The following is a 16,061-nucleotide window of genomic DNA, read 5'->3' as shown; positions in this document are numbered from 1 at the left end:
AACACCGGTACATACAACGGTGCCTTCTGGGTTCTCATCCTACATTTACACCAACAGTAGAGGGCCACCTGCAGCAAGGTGCTCGGTCAGGGAATCACCACCTCTGCACGCAGCAGCCTGGCCAGCAAGACTCCCTTGTATGGTGCCTGTCCCACAAGGTCCGATTCACTCCTGTGGGTCTCATCTAGCCACCGGGCCACCCACTGCATCTGCACCGCTAAGTAATACAGCTCGAAGTCAGGAACTCCCAGGCCTTCGACAACAGATGGCTGCCACAACATTCCAAGCAATATTCTATGGTGGCTCTCATTCCAAACTAACTTCCATAGTAAAACATCTAGCTTATTAAACCATGTCTCAAGTACCTTAAAAGGAAGATAAGCAAAACGATATGGGAACCAAGGGAGAATCACCATCTTGGAGACAAATACTCAAGCCATTAATCTTAAGGATCTCCGACTGTCCCATGCAATGGCACCTGACAACAATCCTAAAGGCCTCCTACCCCACCAATGGAGACAAGGCTGTGCCCGGATTGCTGTCAAAATGTTCTATGATGGCCGCCAACAGTGTATCCCTATAACCCGGGTCTTCCAGGGCTGCTTGCTGGAGGAGCCACATCGGAACGGACGGCCTGTCTATGGGGGGGAACCAGGAGCAAGCAGCTGTGGTCAGAAAGGGTCTAGCCCTAGTACTCTGTGTATGTGACATATTGACACAACCCTTGCGAACAAATACATTTGTTTAACCTCATGTGAAGGGAGTATATGTGGGAATAAAATGAATAATCTCACTCACTGCCATGCTGTGCTTGCCAGACATCTGTCAACTCCCAGTTCTGTAGCCAGTCACTAAATCCCGCAGCTACTCTATCAGCAGGTATCACCGTTAAGGAGCGGGGGTGAATTGATCCAGAAGCACATCTGTAACACAATCAAAGTCTCCTCAAGTTAGCAGGCCCCCCCCACCCACTACCTGTCGCAATGGTGCAGATGACTTGAAAAAAAAAAAAAAAGACATTTGATCCAAGTTTGGTCCCAGCATCACAGCCCTTCCCAGCAACCTGCCCTTCACCAGTACATACTGCCCCTCCACATCAATCAGCGAGCTCAAAAGTTAAAAAGGGGCCCTGGTCCTGATCCAAACCAGCACTCCCCAGGTGTAAATTGAAGAGGAAGTGGCATATAACTGGCCAATCCATCTGTGACACAGTCGTTCTACCTCAACCCTTACAAGGTGGGTCTCCTGCAGCATGGCAATGTGAGCCCCCCTTACGCCTTGGGTATCTGCAGATACTATGTTGCTTGGTTATTGATCCCATTCCCTGTACATCCCAGGTCATGCAGATTAGTCCCAATTGCCTGTTAGCCATAATATCACATTAAGCAAAAGTATACTCCATACAACTCCCGCCCCCAGTTCCATAATCTTCCCACCCAAGGACCCCCCCTGGGACAATACATAACACAGCCCCTAACAGTAAACACCCCTATCCCAGGGCTGCAAGTCAACAGCCAGCCCCCGTAACTTACAGTAAGCAACAACAACAACAACAACAAAAAAAAAAAGACAGATACAGTTCCACAAGACCTCACGCAAGTCAAGTGGGAGGGTACAGGCAAGAAACAAGTCAACAGAGCCAAGTCTGCCCCATCCCTCGTGCTACAGTTTCACCAGGGTATTCTTGGCGGAGACTAATTTTGTGGCCGTCAGTGTGCTCATGGTCTCTCCAGTTGGCAGAGCGGGGGTCTAACAGGTTGGTAGCCAGCTTCAGGGGGTCTCAAGTCACGCTGCACTATTCCAATATTAAATAATGTAATCTGCAGACTGCGGAGTCACTATTGGTAGTTCCCTCCTCACTAGAACAGATTCCTCAGATTCTGACTTCAGAGATTGTTTTTCTGGGTTTGACTCAGTGCCTGTGCGCAAGCGAATTTAGAAACTGCTAGCAAAGTCGCAAGCCGGTCCTGCTCTGCCTCCATCTTAGTTGGTTTCTGCAGGCTGCTCCTGCTTCTGGCCTTCCGGACTCTTCCTGCTTCTTTGGCCTATGTGTGTTCTCACCCTCCTCCCGTGGAGGGGCCCCCCTCAGGGTAACTCCTGATTTATAGCCTTCTAGCAAGTCTCATGCTGTCTTTGGGCCCCTCACAGAAATGGGTTTTGCAGTCCATCATGATTTTTAATTTTGCAAGAAGCATCAGAGAGTACTGTATACCCTCTTCCCTAAGTGGCTTTTTCACATTCACATAGGATGCCCTCTCAGATTGCACAGCAACTGTATAGTCTGTAAACATCAGGACCTTGCCATTACCAATGGTTTATGAGCCATTGACACAGGATCGCTGCAGCACTATATCCCTATCTCTATAAAGAATTTAATGTGACACCACCAACTGGTAAGGCCGACCATGAGCCGGTGGCCAAGTAGGCATTCTTTGTGCCCGAACCAGGGCAAAAAAAGGCGTCCGGTGATTTGGGCCACTTCAGTCTTCAAGGTAAGACAACATATCACTACCTTCAGAACCTTCTGGTAGTCCCACTATTTGTGCATTGTTCCGCCCTATGTTCCAAGTACGGACTCTCTCAGTTAGTGCCACCACTTGTCTAGTCAGGTCTGGCTGTGAAAGGCGTACTTCGTCAAGCTCTTTCTCTACCTCCTTTTCCCTGCCGGCACATTATGATGCTCCATTCTCAACAGGCCCATCCCACTGACACCTCACTAATGTTCTGCTGCAGAACAGTCTTTAAATCAGTTATTGCTGCCAGTATTCTGTCCAATTGTGATTGCAAGGGTGGTGCCGTAACCCCCCCCTCAAAGTCTGCCGACTCCTCCTTCATGACAGGCGTGGGCTCTGTCACCCCTATCTGTGCACCGGTCTGCCTGGCCCCAAAGTTTCCCATTACCTATTAGTATGGCAGGGACTCACAGTTCCGTCTCCAGCAGCACAGATTGGGGGTAGCAAGTCAAGGGCCCACAGGTCATTCCCTGTAGGCATTTTCCAGAGGTGGTCATGAGCACTGTGTCATAACCAGGCCAATCACACCAGGGTCCAAAAGGGAGACAGCCTTCCACCCTTATCAAGTATCTATTTGGCAAGCTCTCTCAGTAGGGCCACGGCCCATGGCAAATAACGTGGCAGTTCGTCTCTGGCTCTCCGCCAGAAGAGCTGTTATGTCTTTCAGTCCACTTGGCCAGGGGCCCCAGATGCCTCTGTTGCATGTAATGACAAATCTGTGCACCTCTGTGTCTTAAAGGCCTGGCGCAGGGGTAGCAAACATTTAAGTCAGCACTGTTTCAGGCTCCTGTTGTGCAGGGTAGAGGGCCCTGCAGCACAGGGGAAGGAGGTAGCTCCCAATGACCCACCATCTATTACAGTACTGGGTTTCATGAGACAGCGCCAACCTGTGTCTCCCTCCAGCTCAGGGCTACAACGCTCACTTCATGTGCCCAATCAGCAAGGGAAAGGAGAAGGTAGTACAGGTCGAGTCCCTCAGGGCCCCATCAACATTCGCCACCATTCCATCATCCGTAGTCAAGAACAGGTCATGTGCGCCAAACAACCGCAACACAGCGGCAGGTAGCAAGGCACCTGCAGGGGATCGCAGTATCGGGTGGATCTCTCGGCCTTCACCACTGAGTCTTTTGCATCACAGGCACCGCGTGTCTGGGGGCTATCACGGTCCACCCAGGCAGTTGGTATTCCCATCGGCGCCACCGGGTAGCAGGGCTGCGGCAACAAAGTCTTGAGTCCCAGGGTCACTTTCAACCCTGTATAGCCGGTGCACCTCCTGGATCCGCGCCAGCCTGGACTAGGCCGCACATGCCACTTTCTCTCAGTCATTCCTCTCTGGTCAGTCCCAGGCTCTCGCACAGTCCCCACGTGGCACTCAAAGTCGGATGGGCCCCCGGCTGGTTGATTGCTCAAGATAAACCTAGCAGCCGGAGCAGAGCAGCACAATTACACATATGCCATCTTGCCTGGGTAGCCAGGTCCCTCGGGGAAATAGACAGAGTTAATGCTTGTGCTATCACCATCTTGCCAGGAATTAAATGATTATTATAAGGACAGTCAAGTTCTGTTTTCGAACTGCTGAAACAGAATACCACGTACAGAACTTGGCTGGGTGGAGTTATTTAGGCAAAGCAGGTGAACAGATTTTGATAAGTCAACTTGGGTATCAGCCATGGATAATTACATAGATATTTAAGATAATGTATTTTCCACCAGCCACATTTACAACATTCAGTGGGATGTAGAGCAGCACAGTGGCCCCTATTCCCTATCTCTCTCACTCTATTAGTGGTACATTTTACTGAAAAGTGCATGGTGCCAAACACCATCTGGATTGCCCGTCAAGCAGACTATCAGAACGGTTTGCATAGAGACCAGTTCTGAATGCATTAAAGGCAGAAAAATAAAATCGCTGAAACAACCTGCCGTTTCAGCAATTTTGATTTCCTGCCCTTCAACCAATAAGATGAGGTCAATGCAGTAAAACCATTCTGATTGGCTATGGGACTGACAATCAAAATAGTTGTGGACAGCTATGCCTACCATGATCATTTTTTGCAGTGCAAAGATACATGGGTAGCCAGACATGAGTGGTTCTCTCAGTCTGATCAGCAGAACCCTCTTCTTTGAGCAAACTAGATCATCTTTGGTAAAGAAATAAAGGCAGACTCAGTTCTATTCTGCTATCAGACGGTTTATTTGCCCACCACCAAACATGGCAAAACAACCACTGGAGTTCTCTTGAAGGTATAGGAGTATATTTGCCAAATAACTAATGGACAAATTATGCTGATGCATGCACACAGTTTAAGACTTTTGGGCTAATATTGTAAATTGTCTCTTAGTAGAGTATGTCTATCTTTATGTAAATGCTTACATGTATTTTAGCTAGACGAAGTTGCGACTTACACTCAGTTCCGCAATCTTTTATCCATGCTTATCCTGTGTACGTGTCTAATGAACACAATGCACAAAATTCGTTTTTTTTCTACTGTACTCTTTATAGAGGTAGGCACATTTAATATATATTGAGTTTGCCACACTGGGAACATGAACCAGCATTTATCACACTGTGAGAACCAGCATCTTCTTTATAAGAGAGGGGCTGTCAGTGGGAAGGCAGTTGCTTCTTAACCGTGCCCCTGAACCAAGCAGCAGCACGCTGAGAAGGCCCACATCAAATACAAATATATTTGTACAAGAGCACTTCCAATCCTTGATGCATTCTTTAAAACTAAACTGATTGGTGCAATTCTACACACTTTTGGCACTACGCATCCCATACCTATTTGTGAGAAGTTAGCTGCTAGGATGAGACTGTGAAGTGGTTGTGTATTTATTTATACTGGTAAGATGTTGGATGTGTTGTATTCTGGCAAGATGTGTGTGTATACTCATACTGTTATGGTATCTTTAGTAATGAAACATTTCTGTACTTAATTTACTCTTTGCAACTCTTGCTTCCCCAGTATGTTGATAATCTTAGATTTAATTATGGAAGAGATCACTCTGGAGCCCACTCTGTGGGAGGAGGAGTGCCGGTCAGTTCAGGCAATACACTTGCTACATTTAGCTTTAACAATATCATTTTTACTACTAAGTAAAAGTTGTGCCTGCGACCTGAGCAATGAGCGAACGTGCACTTTAAGTTCTCGTCATCTTGGTGTTTCTTGCTTTGGCTCTTAGGAACTGCATTAAAAGAGTCATGTGTCCCTGGTAACCACTTTTCTGGATGAGGTAAGCAGTCTGTGACAATCCTGTAGAGTTCTGCCGTATTTTGAAATATTTCGAGGTGCGTAAGACATTCCATTTTATTGCAGCAGTTATCTCTCCTCCAGTGGTAAATGTGGAAGCAATGCTTTCTTGTGCGTTCCATAGCACCAGACCCTCGGACACATCTTATGAATGCAGCCCATGCTTGTGTGTTCCACTGGGCAAAATACCATAAAGTGTCTTACAGGAACATCACACGGCATAACCATTTTTTGGCGAAGTCTTGGGAAGCCCTGATACTTATTTGCTGTTCGGCAGTGAATACATTTGCAGAATGATTGTTATTTTTATCTTCAATAGTTAAATGTTATGTCCGCTTCATTTTTCTCTCAATATTTAGGGCCTGGGCATGTTTTCTTAACTGCTGGTTATTTGGAATGCTGGCTTACAGTTCAGAGCACATATGTGTGGATACATGTTGTTGTTTTGCTAAATGCACTAGTTGCTGTTTTTCAAGTAACTTTTGTCCTTACTCACCTTAAGGCTGACTTTCAGACTATGCTTTATTCACCATTATTCATTCTGTCCTAGTTCAATCCTTATTTAAAGTCTGGAAGAGTGAACAGTGAACAAGTCCTGTGGTTTCCACTGTTAAGCAAGGACAATGAACTAATCCACTTTTAAGTGGCTTCACAATGCTTTCCAGTTTCCTCTCTTCAACAATTTTGGCCAACCAGCAGTAAAATGTGTATAAAATGGTTGAAATGGAAAGAATATTTTCTGAATTACTTAGCATCTGTGGAAAAAGGAACAGATGTGAGTCAAGCAGAAGAAAAGGATTATTTGCATTCCATTAGGCCAACTAGTTTAAAAACATAATATAGCATGACCAAAAAGGGTGGTGATGGGGATGGTAGTGTGTTTGATAGAGTTAAGGATTTTGACAACTATTTTTCTCCAAAAGATTATATTGGTACAACAAGATTCATATTTGTTCAAAGGAAAAAGGAGAAAGCGGAATCTTTTGTTAAGTAACAGTTTTTGGTAACTTAAAGGAAGAGTTGATTTTGTACCAAGTAGTGCATTCCTTTGATCACTCCATTCAGGAAAAGTTATTGATTAATGGGGATTCTGAACTCAAAGACATGTTGGCGATAGTCAGGAAAGCGGAGTTGTCTGGTAGATGTTATAAAGCTGTTTGGAAAGAATCTAAGACCTCTGTGAGTGAATCTAATATTGTGGCAAAAATTAAGAGTAGGGAAGATAATAAGTTGTAAAAGAATACCAAAAAGGGAAATAGAGGAAGGGAGAGCATTACAACAAAGTAAAGATGTTATAGATACGAAAGCAAAAAATATTAAGAACTATTTAGCTTAAAGGGAAAGTTGTCCTATGCTTAAGCAGAAATGTTCGGGTTCTGGGACAGTAGGACATTTTGCAAGGGCTTGTAAGAAAACAAAAGGAAGAGTTAAATATGTGGGAAATGTTTCGTATTCTGAGGAGGATTACAGGCAACTCTGTGATCCAAATCAGACAAGTGTGTGCTATTTGTTTCTGAGGAAGCTAAGGGGTTCACTAACTCTACATTGGATTTGACAATGGTGTTTTACATGTTTCTTGTTCTGGGGGATACAAAGGTAGCCTACTTGTAATATGAGTTTTGGTGGGACACAGTTGAATGTGTATGTGAATTCTGGATCTCCGTATATCATTATTAAAGACTCCGTATAGAAGGATAATTTGTTGGAAGATAGCACCACTTTAAAGAAACCTGATGTTTCTATTTAATGTTGTGGTAGACAACCAAATGGAGTTAATAAGGCCCAGAACCTTATTTTTTATATCCAAAAACAGGAACTATGTAAGGAAGTTAAATGTAGTTAAGAAAGGACCTTCCGTATTGAATTGGCACGATGACGATGAAGAACTCCACATTATAATGGATACAAACAATGAGAAACAAGTTCTGTTTTTAGATGACAGTGACAAGGTCGGTGAAAAGATGTTGAAAGTTTTACTTAAAGTGTTTAGTGGTAATAATAGTGGGAGATTGGTTGGTTTGGAACACAAATTAATATTGAAGGGCAATGCTGCTCCTAAAATTCCAACAATGAGAAATGCATCAATATCACTTAAGCAGGAAGTTTATAAAGAGTTGCAGAGATTATTAAATTCCAACCTAATGGAACCTTTGGAAACTTCTGACTGGGTTACTCCCATATTTGTAGCACATATGGCAAAAGGGAAGATTTGCCCATGCATCGACCTAAGCCACTCAAATAATATTTTAATTGACTGATTTCTTTTCCCTAAAGTATCGGAAATGCTAAGCTTAATTATAGGGGCTAGGTGGTTCTCGAAGATTGACTTATCTTCAGCATACCTTCAACTTTCACTGAAATGAGAAGGCAGAAAACTCATTATATTCATCACTTAAAAAAGGTTACTTCAAACTCAAATGCATGTCTTTGTAGTTTGCGTCAGCAGCAGGTGTCTTTCAGCATTTAGTGTTTAAGTTGTTTTGGCCAATCAAAGGTACTCTTGTGTTCAAGATGTGTTCAAGATGGCATATTGGGGTTAGGTGGAGATGTGAAAGAACAGAACTCAGAACTTGAGAAGGTTCTGGAAATTGTAGAAAAACATGGGCTCACTGTAGACTGTTGAATATACTTTTGCTGAGAATCAGGTTAAGTTCTTAGGTCATGCACTGCGTGAATATGCTAGTAAACCTAAACCATCTTTGGCAAAAGCAATCAGTGAAGCTCCAACTGCAGCAAAGATGGGTTGAAGTCATTTGGGCACAGTGCAGTTTTATTTTAGGTATGCACTTTTTTGCTGCTAGAACGTTTGCATATTAGACAACGTCTGAAATACAAAACCAAATTTGAGTGGAATGAGCTATGTGAAAGAGATTTTAAGTTCACTAAGGCAAGCTATTTCTAGTGCTTCTGCGCTTAAAGGTTTTGGCATGTCAGCACAAAGCTCTGTTACTACTGATGCTCGCTCGAAGGGCTTGAGTGCTGTATTGACGCAGAAAGCACAAGACAGAGTGGAGGTTACCATTGCATTTGCCTCACAATCCCGCTCTCCTTTAGAGGAAAGGTACTCAGTTTTCAAGAGAAAAAAGTTAGCAAATGTGCGGGACCTTGAGTATTTCTGCTTGCACTCGTAGGGTAAACCTTTTGTAGTACATAATGGTCACAAATCATTGGTTAGGTTCATAACTACTGAGGGTATGATGGGAGCATCTGCAAGTACAGCCAGGTTTTCCATAAGGTTTCAGGATTTTCCATTCAGCCTAGGGTATGTTCATGGAAAAGACAATGTAGTGGTGGACTCTTTGTCAAGAATGCCTTTAAACGTGTTGGAATGCATGGTCAATGTTAGCGACTATTCTAAAATTGCATTGTTTCTGGACAAGGGATGTCCTGGCCTGACAAGGAAGGAGTGGCATAAAGAATATGCTAACAACTGTATATGGACTAGTATTAAGAGGTTTAGTCAGGATGGTTGGCCAAGGAAAGATTTTAATAAACAAATACATTCAGACCTTTCTAGGAAGTCAAAAATAAAGTGTCATGGATGGTTTTGAAAGGAGAGTTAAACAAGTGGATCCAACTTACACTTGAGGAATATCATGATTAATCAAGTCCATGAAGAACATTTAGGCATTGCAAGCACTGAGAAGTGTAAAAAAAATGTATATTGGTGGCCAGGTATGGATAGTGCTTTTAAAAGAGTTGTCACAGAGAGTTTACAATGTATTAAGGGAGATAGAAGTTTGAAAACCTTGAATCCTCCAATGGGAGACTATGTTTCACCCAAGGATCCATGGGAGACCATTGCAGTTGATATGACAAGGTCTACTAGGATACAGCATTTGTATATTGTGTCTTTAACAGAGTTTCTTTTCACATTGGCATGCAATCAAGATAGTAAGAAGAGCTGACACAGATGTTGTCTTGAAGTTTCTTGAGGTGTTTTTCATTATAGAAGAATTACCTATTACAGTAATTAGCTACAATGTGTGTCTAACAAAGCAAAGATTTATTTAGAAGGGATGGGTGTCAAGTATAAATCCACATCTCTTTCCAAGCCAGCTGCTAATGAATGATTGAGAGACCAATTGTGCTCCCAAGGGTCCATTTCCACAGGCTGTCTCATAGCGGGAAAATGGGAACCTAGATTTTCAAAACTGTTTTGATATACAGAACAATGGTGAATGATGCCACAGGGTTTTACCATTTTAATTAATGAGGAAAATAAGGGTAGGAACTAAGTGTGGGGGGGGGGGAGCTGGTACAGTTTCATGGGTAACCTACTGAAATATAAGGAACAATTTAAAAACATGCGTGATGGTGTCAGAAATTATTATAACAAGCATGGTACAAAGTCTGTTAAAATGTAATTGGACAATGGGTTAAGGTAAAAAGAACATGGAAGGTTTGCATTGGAGAGGATAATTGATCCTCAATTATTGATCTTATCAAAGTGAATGAAGTGTTAAATTATGTTGTTCGTTGGATTGATCGCAAAGTATAGAATTTGAACAGCGTAGTTGTATGCAAAGTAGTCGGTGGTGATGATGACAAAATGACCAAACAAAAGGTGCCACTGTGTGAAGAGGATGACACAGCTGGTGTTAGTAAACAACAGCCTGAGAGGGTTACAGGTATTGAGGGCGAGCTTGAGAAACATCATAATGTGCAGGCAGATTTAAGGTCTGATCATGTAACAGGTGTGCTGGGACATGACGGGAAGTTCCCAATTTTAGATGGAGAGCCGCTCTAGTAAAGAACGGCCTGCAACACCAGCGACACTCTGGATTTGCTCACCTCAAATGTCTGCTTATCTAGCAAAGTTTTTACCCTGAAAGGGCCTTGGTTTGACTTATACTGGGTGCTCCCTTGTGTCTGGACAAAGCTATACCCCTCTGAAGAGCTCTAATGAGAGCGAAACACGTGTCAGGGGTTGCTTTACTCATTCCAGGTTGGCTTGGACAGTATTTGACCAGTCCAAAGCTGTAATACTGTGCCTGGAGTGGTAAATGGCTTTTGTCATTTTACAGCTCGGCGAGGATGACACTATGTCAATCCTATGCTTAAAGATTTAGCTGTACAAATGGCAAAAGACTTTTTCACTATCTAGCTCGGCGAGGATAGCACTGTGCTGATCCTATGCTTAAAAACTTTGCTAGATAAGCAGACATTTGAGGTGAGCAAATCTAAAGTCACTGGTGTTGCAGGTAATAAAACATGGTCAGGTGATAACAGCGGTAGGGGTAAGAATAAAAGTAGGGGAGTAAGGATGGGAAGGTGCATAGGGACTGTATCCATAGGGAAAGAGAAAGGATAAGGAAGACTCTCAAATGGTTACAGGACTATGCATGTGAGAGTGATGAGTGCGTAGGTCCAATGTATTTCGTTTTTTGTTTATATGTAAATATTTTCTTTTTTTGTAAATGGGGCGGGATGTGTTGCGTGTTTATTTATAGTGGTAAGATGTGATGCACTGTTCAACACTGATATTGTTTGCAGTTACAAAGTAATTGGTAGGCATATGGAGGAGACTAAATACAACATACGTCACAGAGGCTGTTCATAATGTTTGACAAAGTTAATATTAAGGTACCTTGCATATGTTGTCTTGTATTGATGCAGATATATTCATACTCTAGCTGTCACATTAATATTGTTAGACCTAATCACAGAATCAAAAATTCAGTGTCTAATTGTGAAGATTAAAAACCGTTCATAGTTGAGCATGTTATATTGTGTATTTTGATTTTCAACAAATTGTTATTTCTCTGAAAAATGTTACACCTATCCAGAACAAAAGTAAGATATAGAGGTTTACCTTCGAAGAGATTGGGGAATGGAAATGGGGTTACTCCCATTAGGCCATCCAAACTGACTGAACCATGCCTGGACTGCAGAGACAACTTTCTGGAAATAGGTTTTCTCGTCAGTGTCTTCTTCAGGAAAAAATGAAAGGGCAAGCACATCCTTGACATATGGAGCTTCATCAATCCCGTTGTTCATCTTGCCATTGTCATAGTAGCTGTCATAATCTCCATCTAGACATAATTGTTAGGGAGAGCAGTTAGTTACCAGATAACATTTACTTTGGAGTTATGCTTCAAATGAATGCTTAAATGAATTAAGTTTTGTTCTGTCTTTGCTCTACCCAACTGCTGTCATCAATCACCATGGGAGAGAGGGGTGAAATGCTTCAGGTTTAATCTACAGCAAACTGGCCTTTTCTATAGATTTAGCTCATCACATTAAAATTAAGGGTTTCTTCCCAGCAAGCACTGGAGACAACCAACATTGTACTTGATATGTATTTAATGTGTAAAGATACTTTTCATTAAGACAGCTCAAGGTGTATTAAGAGATTTATCGGCTCTGTTTTTCATGATTATCTCTTCACCTTGCAGTTTAATTTTAGAAAAAGCCAACATGGATGGTGAACTTTCTTTTAACCTCTTACTTCCAATAGGCAGTTTTTAAGTTGCTGCTCATCTCATCTAGAATAAGGAGTGTAGCCAACACTTCCCAAGGTGTGTGAGCGGTGGGGAGATCTAACACGTTAAAAAAAAGAGGAAGGATATCTGCGACCACGGCTGGATGAATGGGGGAGAATCAAAAGTAGTAGCACAAAGCACTTACAATTAGAACATTAAGTGAGCAATTTAACTAGAAATGCTGTACAGATGAGCTACAGTACATAAGCAGTTTGTGTTGCATATACATAGAAGATTTTTGGGACAGGTCCCCAGCGCCGACATGAAGCACATGCTGTGGTCCTGCCCTGCTCACTTGCGCTTCTGTTCAGCAGATACAGCAGACCTTAGCCAGGTCACATGCTCCACACTAAATAATTGGGAGGCTTATGCCGTTGGGCTGTTCAAACAATCCAGGAAACAAACTCAACGCGCACTTTCTAGACTTCGCCCTACTACTGGGTAAGTGCTTGGTGACCTGGCATTGGAAGGTGCATGTACCCACTCAGAGCTGATGTGGATCCAATCCATCAATAATAGAAAAAGGCAACCCAATAAGCTCTTGTAGGCTAGGGTATTAACAGGTAAAGGCGCCTACAAGGGATCTTGCTGAGGGCAAAGTATTTACATTAATTCAACTCGGTATAATGATGTCATTTGATTACATCTTTCTTTCATTTTGTATAATTTGAAATAAACAGTTATTTTTGGAATTCACAAAATTCACTAGCATTAAACGGCAAAAATAAACCACAAGTAGGTGCACCTTGTGAAATCTTGTATTAAGAATAATTTATTAGAATAAACTAGAAGCACAAATTCATGACTGCAGGGCTTCTACGGATATTACTTTTAGCACCTTTACTTGTTACACTCGGGATCCAATCTATAGCAGTATGGGCAGTAGCGGAGGGCAGCGTACTTAGACAGGAGGAAACCAAAGGAAAGAGGAAACTCCCCCATTGCTGAGCTGGGATGAAGTAGTGGTATCATTCTGTGCAAGTGTCAAGGGCGATTCCTTCCCTCCCGGGAGACACAATTATACGTCATCACCTCAAACCTAGGACTTGCAATGACAGCATCACAGCTGCCAGGTCAATAAGCCGTCCCTCTGACCCGCACAATGCACTTTATCATAGGACAGACTGCAGGGTAACTCTTGCACCGCCTGCCAATTCCTTGGTTCTTAATCATAGGCTTACCACAGAAGGATGAAGTGCTCTGGCCTCCATACACCTCACTGCCCCAAACTAACCTTTGCCTGACAACTAGCCACCAGCATTCATTAACTGTTTTTTTACATCTTTTTACACCCTCCAAAATATCCCTGGTTTAATGTTGATCTTTAAAGTTTCTGTTTTGCATTTATGCTTCACCAATATCCTACTGAGACTAATGGAGCTGCACTGTGAGTCTGTTCTAGCTTTCTGAAGCAACAGCATGGCTATGATGTCAGACTGCCTGCGCTGGTCATTCATAGGATCAGTCTTTACAGTGACTGCAAATGGAGGTACTCTGATCGTTACATTTTCTGATGTACTATGACCGCATATTGAATCAACAACTAAAAGATCTTTCTCTTCCTTGCCTGATTAAAAGCTCAGTAAAAATATATATATATCTTTTTAATAAATCGAAGATTTTTGGGGTGTGCTTGGCGACTAGTGTAAATGAATAGTAAACAGACTAGATATAATTATGTCAAACATAATAGGGAGGCATATATATATATATATATATATATATATATATATATATATATATATATCAGCCAAAGGTAATCCTGTGTTCCTTCCAGGGCTCGCCTGTCGAGGTTGGTGCTCAGTTAATGGGCACAGGACCCATTTTAAATTTCTCCAAAAACAGAATATATAAAAATAAAAGTCTGACACTCCTTACAAAAATATGATGGTCTTCATTTATTCAAAAAAATTTCATGAAGCAGAAACATAGGGCAACGCGTTTCAACCTTTGCGGTCTTCTTCCTTGGCCCTTCTTACAATACATGTCTAACAAAGTGAATGTGGCCTGCTCATTTTGCTGTCTATATATCCCCTCATCCATAGACATAGAAAAGATACATTCTTTTTTTTGTTTTTTTTAAATTTATTTTATTCCTCCTTCCCCTTTCTTCTATATGTGCATCTATATATAAGCATAGAAATGTATTCTTTTGCATTTTCTTTTCTAAATGTCCATTTACGTTTACAATAGCGAGTATCATCAAAAATAATTCTGCTGGTTGGGTAAGCCACTATTCCTAACACACTAAATCATCAAATTAATATTCCAATAAACCTATCAACAAAAACTCATAGATAGCCTAAACTTATCTGGTCAGACCCTACCCTGGTATCTTCATATTAACCAATATGTACAAAAAGTTCTTCATCCTTGTTCAATCCCCAGGGATGATGACTGTTTAACTGAATAATATATTCAGACTCCAATCTCCTTAGTTGTTTTTCTCTGTCCCCTCCTCTAGGAGTGGCAAGGACCCTGTCTATGCCAAAAAAATCTCATTTTCTCGACTTTCCCCTCATGTGCCAGATTACAATGTCGTGCTACTGGATACGTTACATCCTTATTCAATATTGCTCTCCAGTGCTCAAGAATGCGTTTTTTTAGTGGAAAAATTGTGCTGCCGACATATTGTAATCCGCAGGGGCACTCTATTACATACACAGCAAAATCTGAATTGCAATTGATATACTTTTTGATGTTCACTCGGCTGCCCGTCGGTAGCTCATATTGCTTCCGATTTGAACTATATTTGCAGGCTTTACACTTAGCACACTTATAAAAACCTTGATATTTGTCTAAGAAAGTTTCTTTGTTTTTCCTTGTGTAACTGTGTACCAAAATATCCCTTAGCGAACTACTTCTTTTATAGGTTATCAAAGGAGTACGACTAACTAACTGCCCAATTGTTCTGTCAGCCTTGATCAGATATATAGACAGCAAAATGGGCGGGGTCTCATTCACTTTGTTAGACATGTATTGTAAGAAGGGCCAAGGAAGAAGACCGCGAAGGTTGAAACGCGTTACCCTATGTTTCTGCTTCATGAAATTTTTTTGAATAAATGAAGACCATCATATTTTTGTAAGGAGTGCCAGACTTTGATTTTTATATATTGTGTTTTTGGAGAAATATATATATATTTTTTTGTTGTTGTTTTTTTTTCATTCACTGAAAACACCAAAAGTTACAGGGACATTATAGTTTGGTTCCTTATTTGCCCGTACAAAACTACAGAACTTCAGCAGTTATAGTTAGAGTTATTTTAAGTAACTATAACCTGCACCCTTGCCATGCAGTTTTCTAATCAATAATTGTATTGCAAATATTGCAGTGATATTATCAAAGATGCCATACAAGATCTCAATGATATAATATGTGGAGTAATTAGCTGTGCTTGGCCAAGGCGCAAGTTATAGTTACCTTAGGGTGCGAGTTACAGTTACTTAAAAGAACTTTAACTATAACTGCTGAATTTCTATGGTTTTGTACAAATAAATTCAGAACCTAACTATAATGTCCCTGTAACCTTTGAATTTCTCAGGGAATTTCAAAGTTTTTTTTTTTTTAAACGCAAAGCAATTTTAATTACTATAGGTTATTATAACCCACGCTGTGCACGGCAGGTGTTGGTCACGAGGCCTGGCCTGCAGCAAACCTTGCAGCAAAGCCCTTATAACCACCCAACCCCACACCACACACGTCCTTTGGCTGTGAGCATTGCAGGTTGGCCACAGGGCCTGTCTCTGTAAGTGGATCTGTGAGTGGGTAAGTGAGTGAAGGTTTGAGTGCGTCTGGAAGTGGGTGTGTGAGT

The 16,061-nt window shown here is 41.8% G+C and overlaps 1 protein-coding gene across 1 annotated transcript in view; it reads right to left on the bottom strand.

Moving 5' to 3' along the window:
- Positions 1-16,061, bottom strand: part of CFAP47 (cilia and flagella associated protein 47) — a 2,216,809-nt gene that overhangs the window by 1,775,757 nt on the left and 424,991 nt on the right. Inside the window, exon 29 of the mRNA XM_069204610.1 lies at positions 11,580-11,799. Within this exon, the coding sequence (XP_069060711.1) occupies positions 11,580-11,799 (220 nt within the window). The remainder of the gene's footprint in view (positions 1-11,579; positions 11,800-16,061) is intronic.

Source organism: Pleurodeles waltl, chromosome 8, assembly GCF_031143425.1.
Source record: "Pleurodeles waltl isolate 20211129_DDA chromosome 8, aPleWal1.hap1.20221129, whole genome shotgun sequence".
Taxonomy (NCBI): Eukaryota; Metazoa; Chordata; class Amphibia; order Caudata; family Salamandridae; genus Pleurodeles; species Pleurodeles waltl.
The sequence above is the reverse complement of the archived record's forward strand: the minus strand, read 5'-3'. Positions and strand labels throughout refer to the sequence as shown.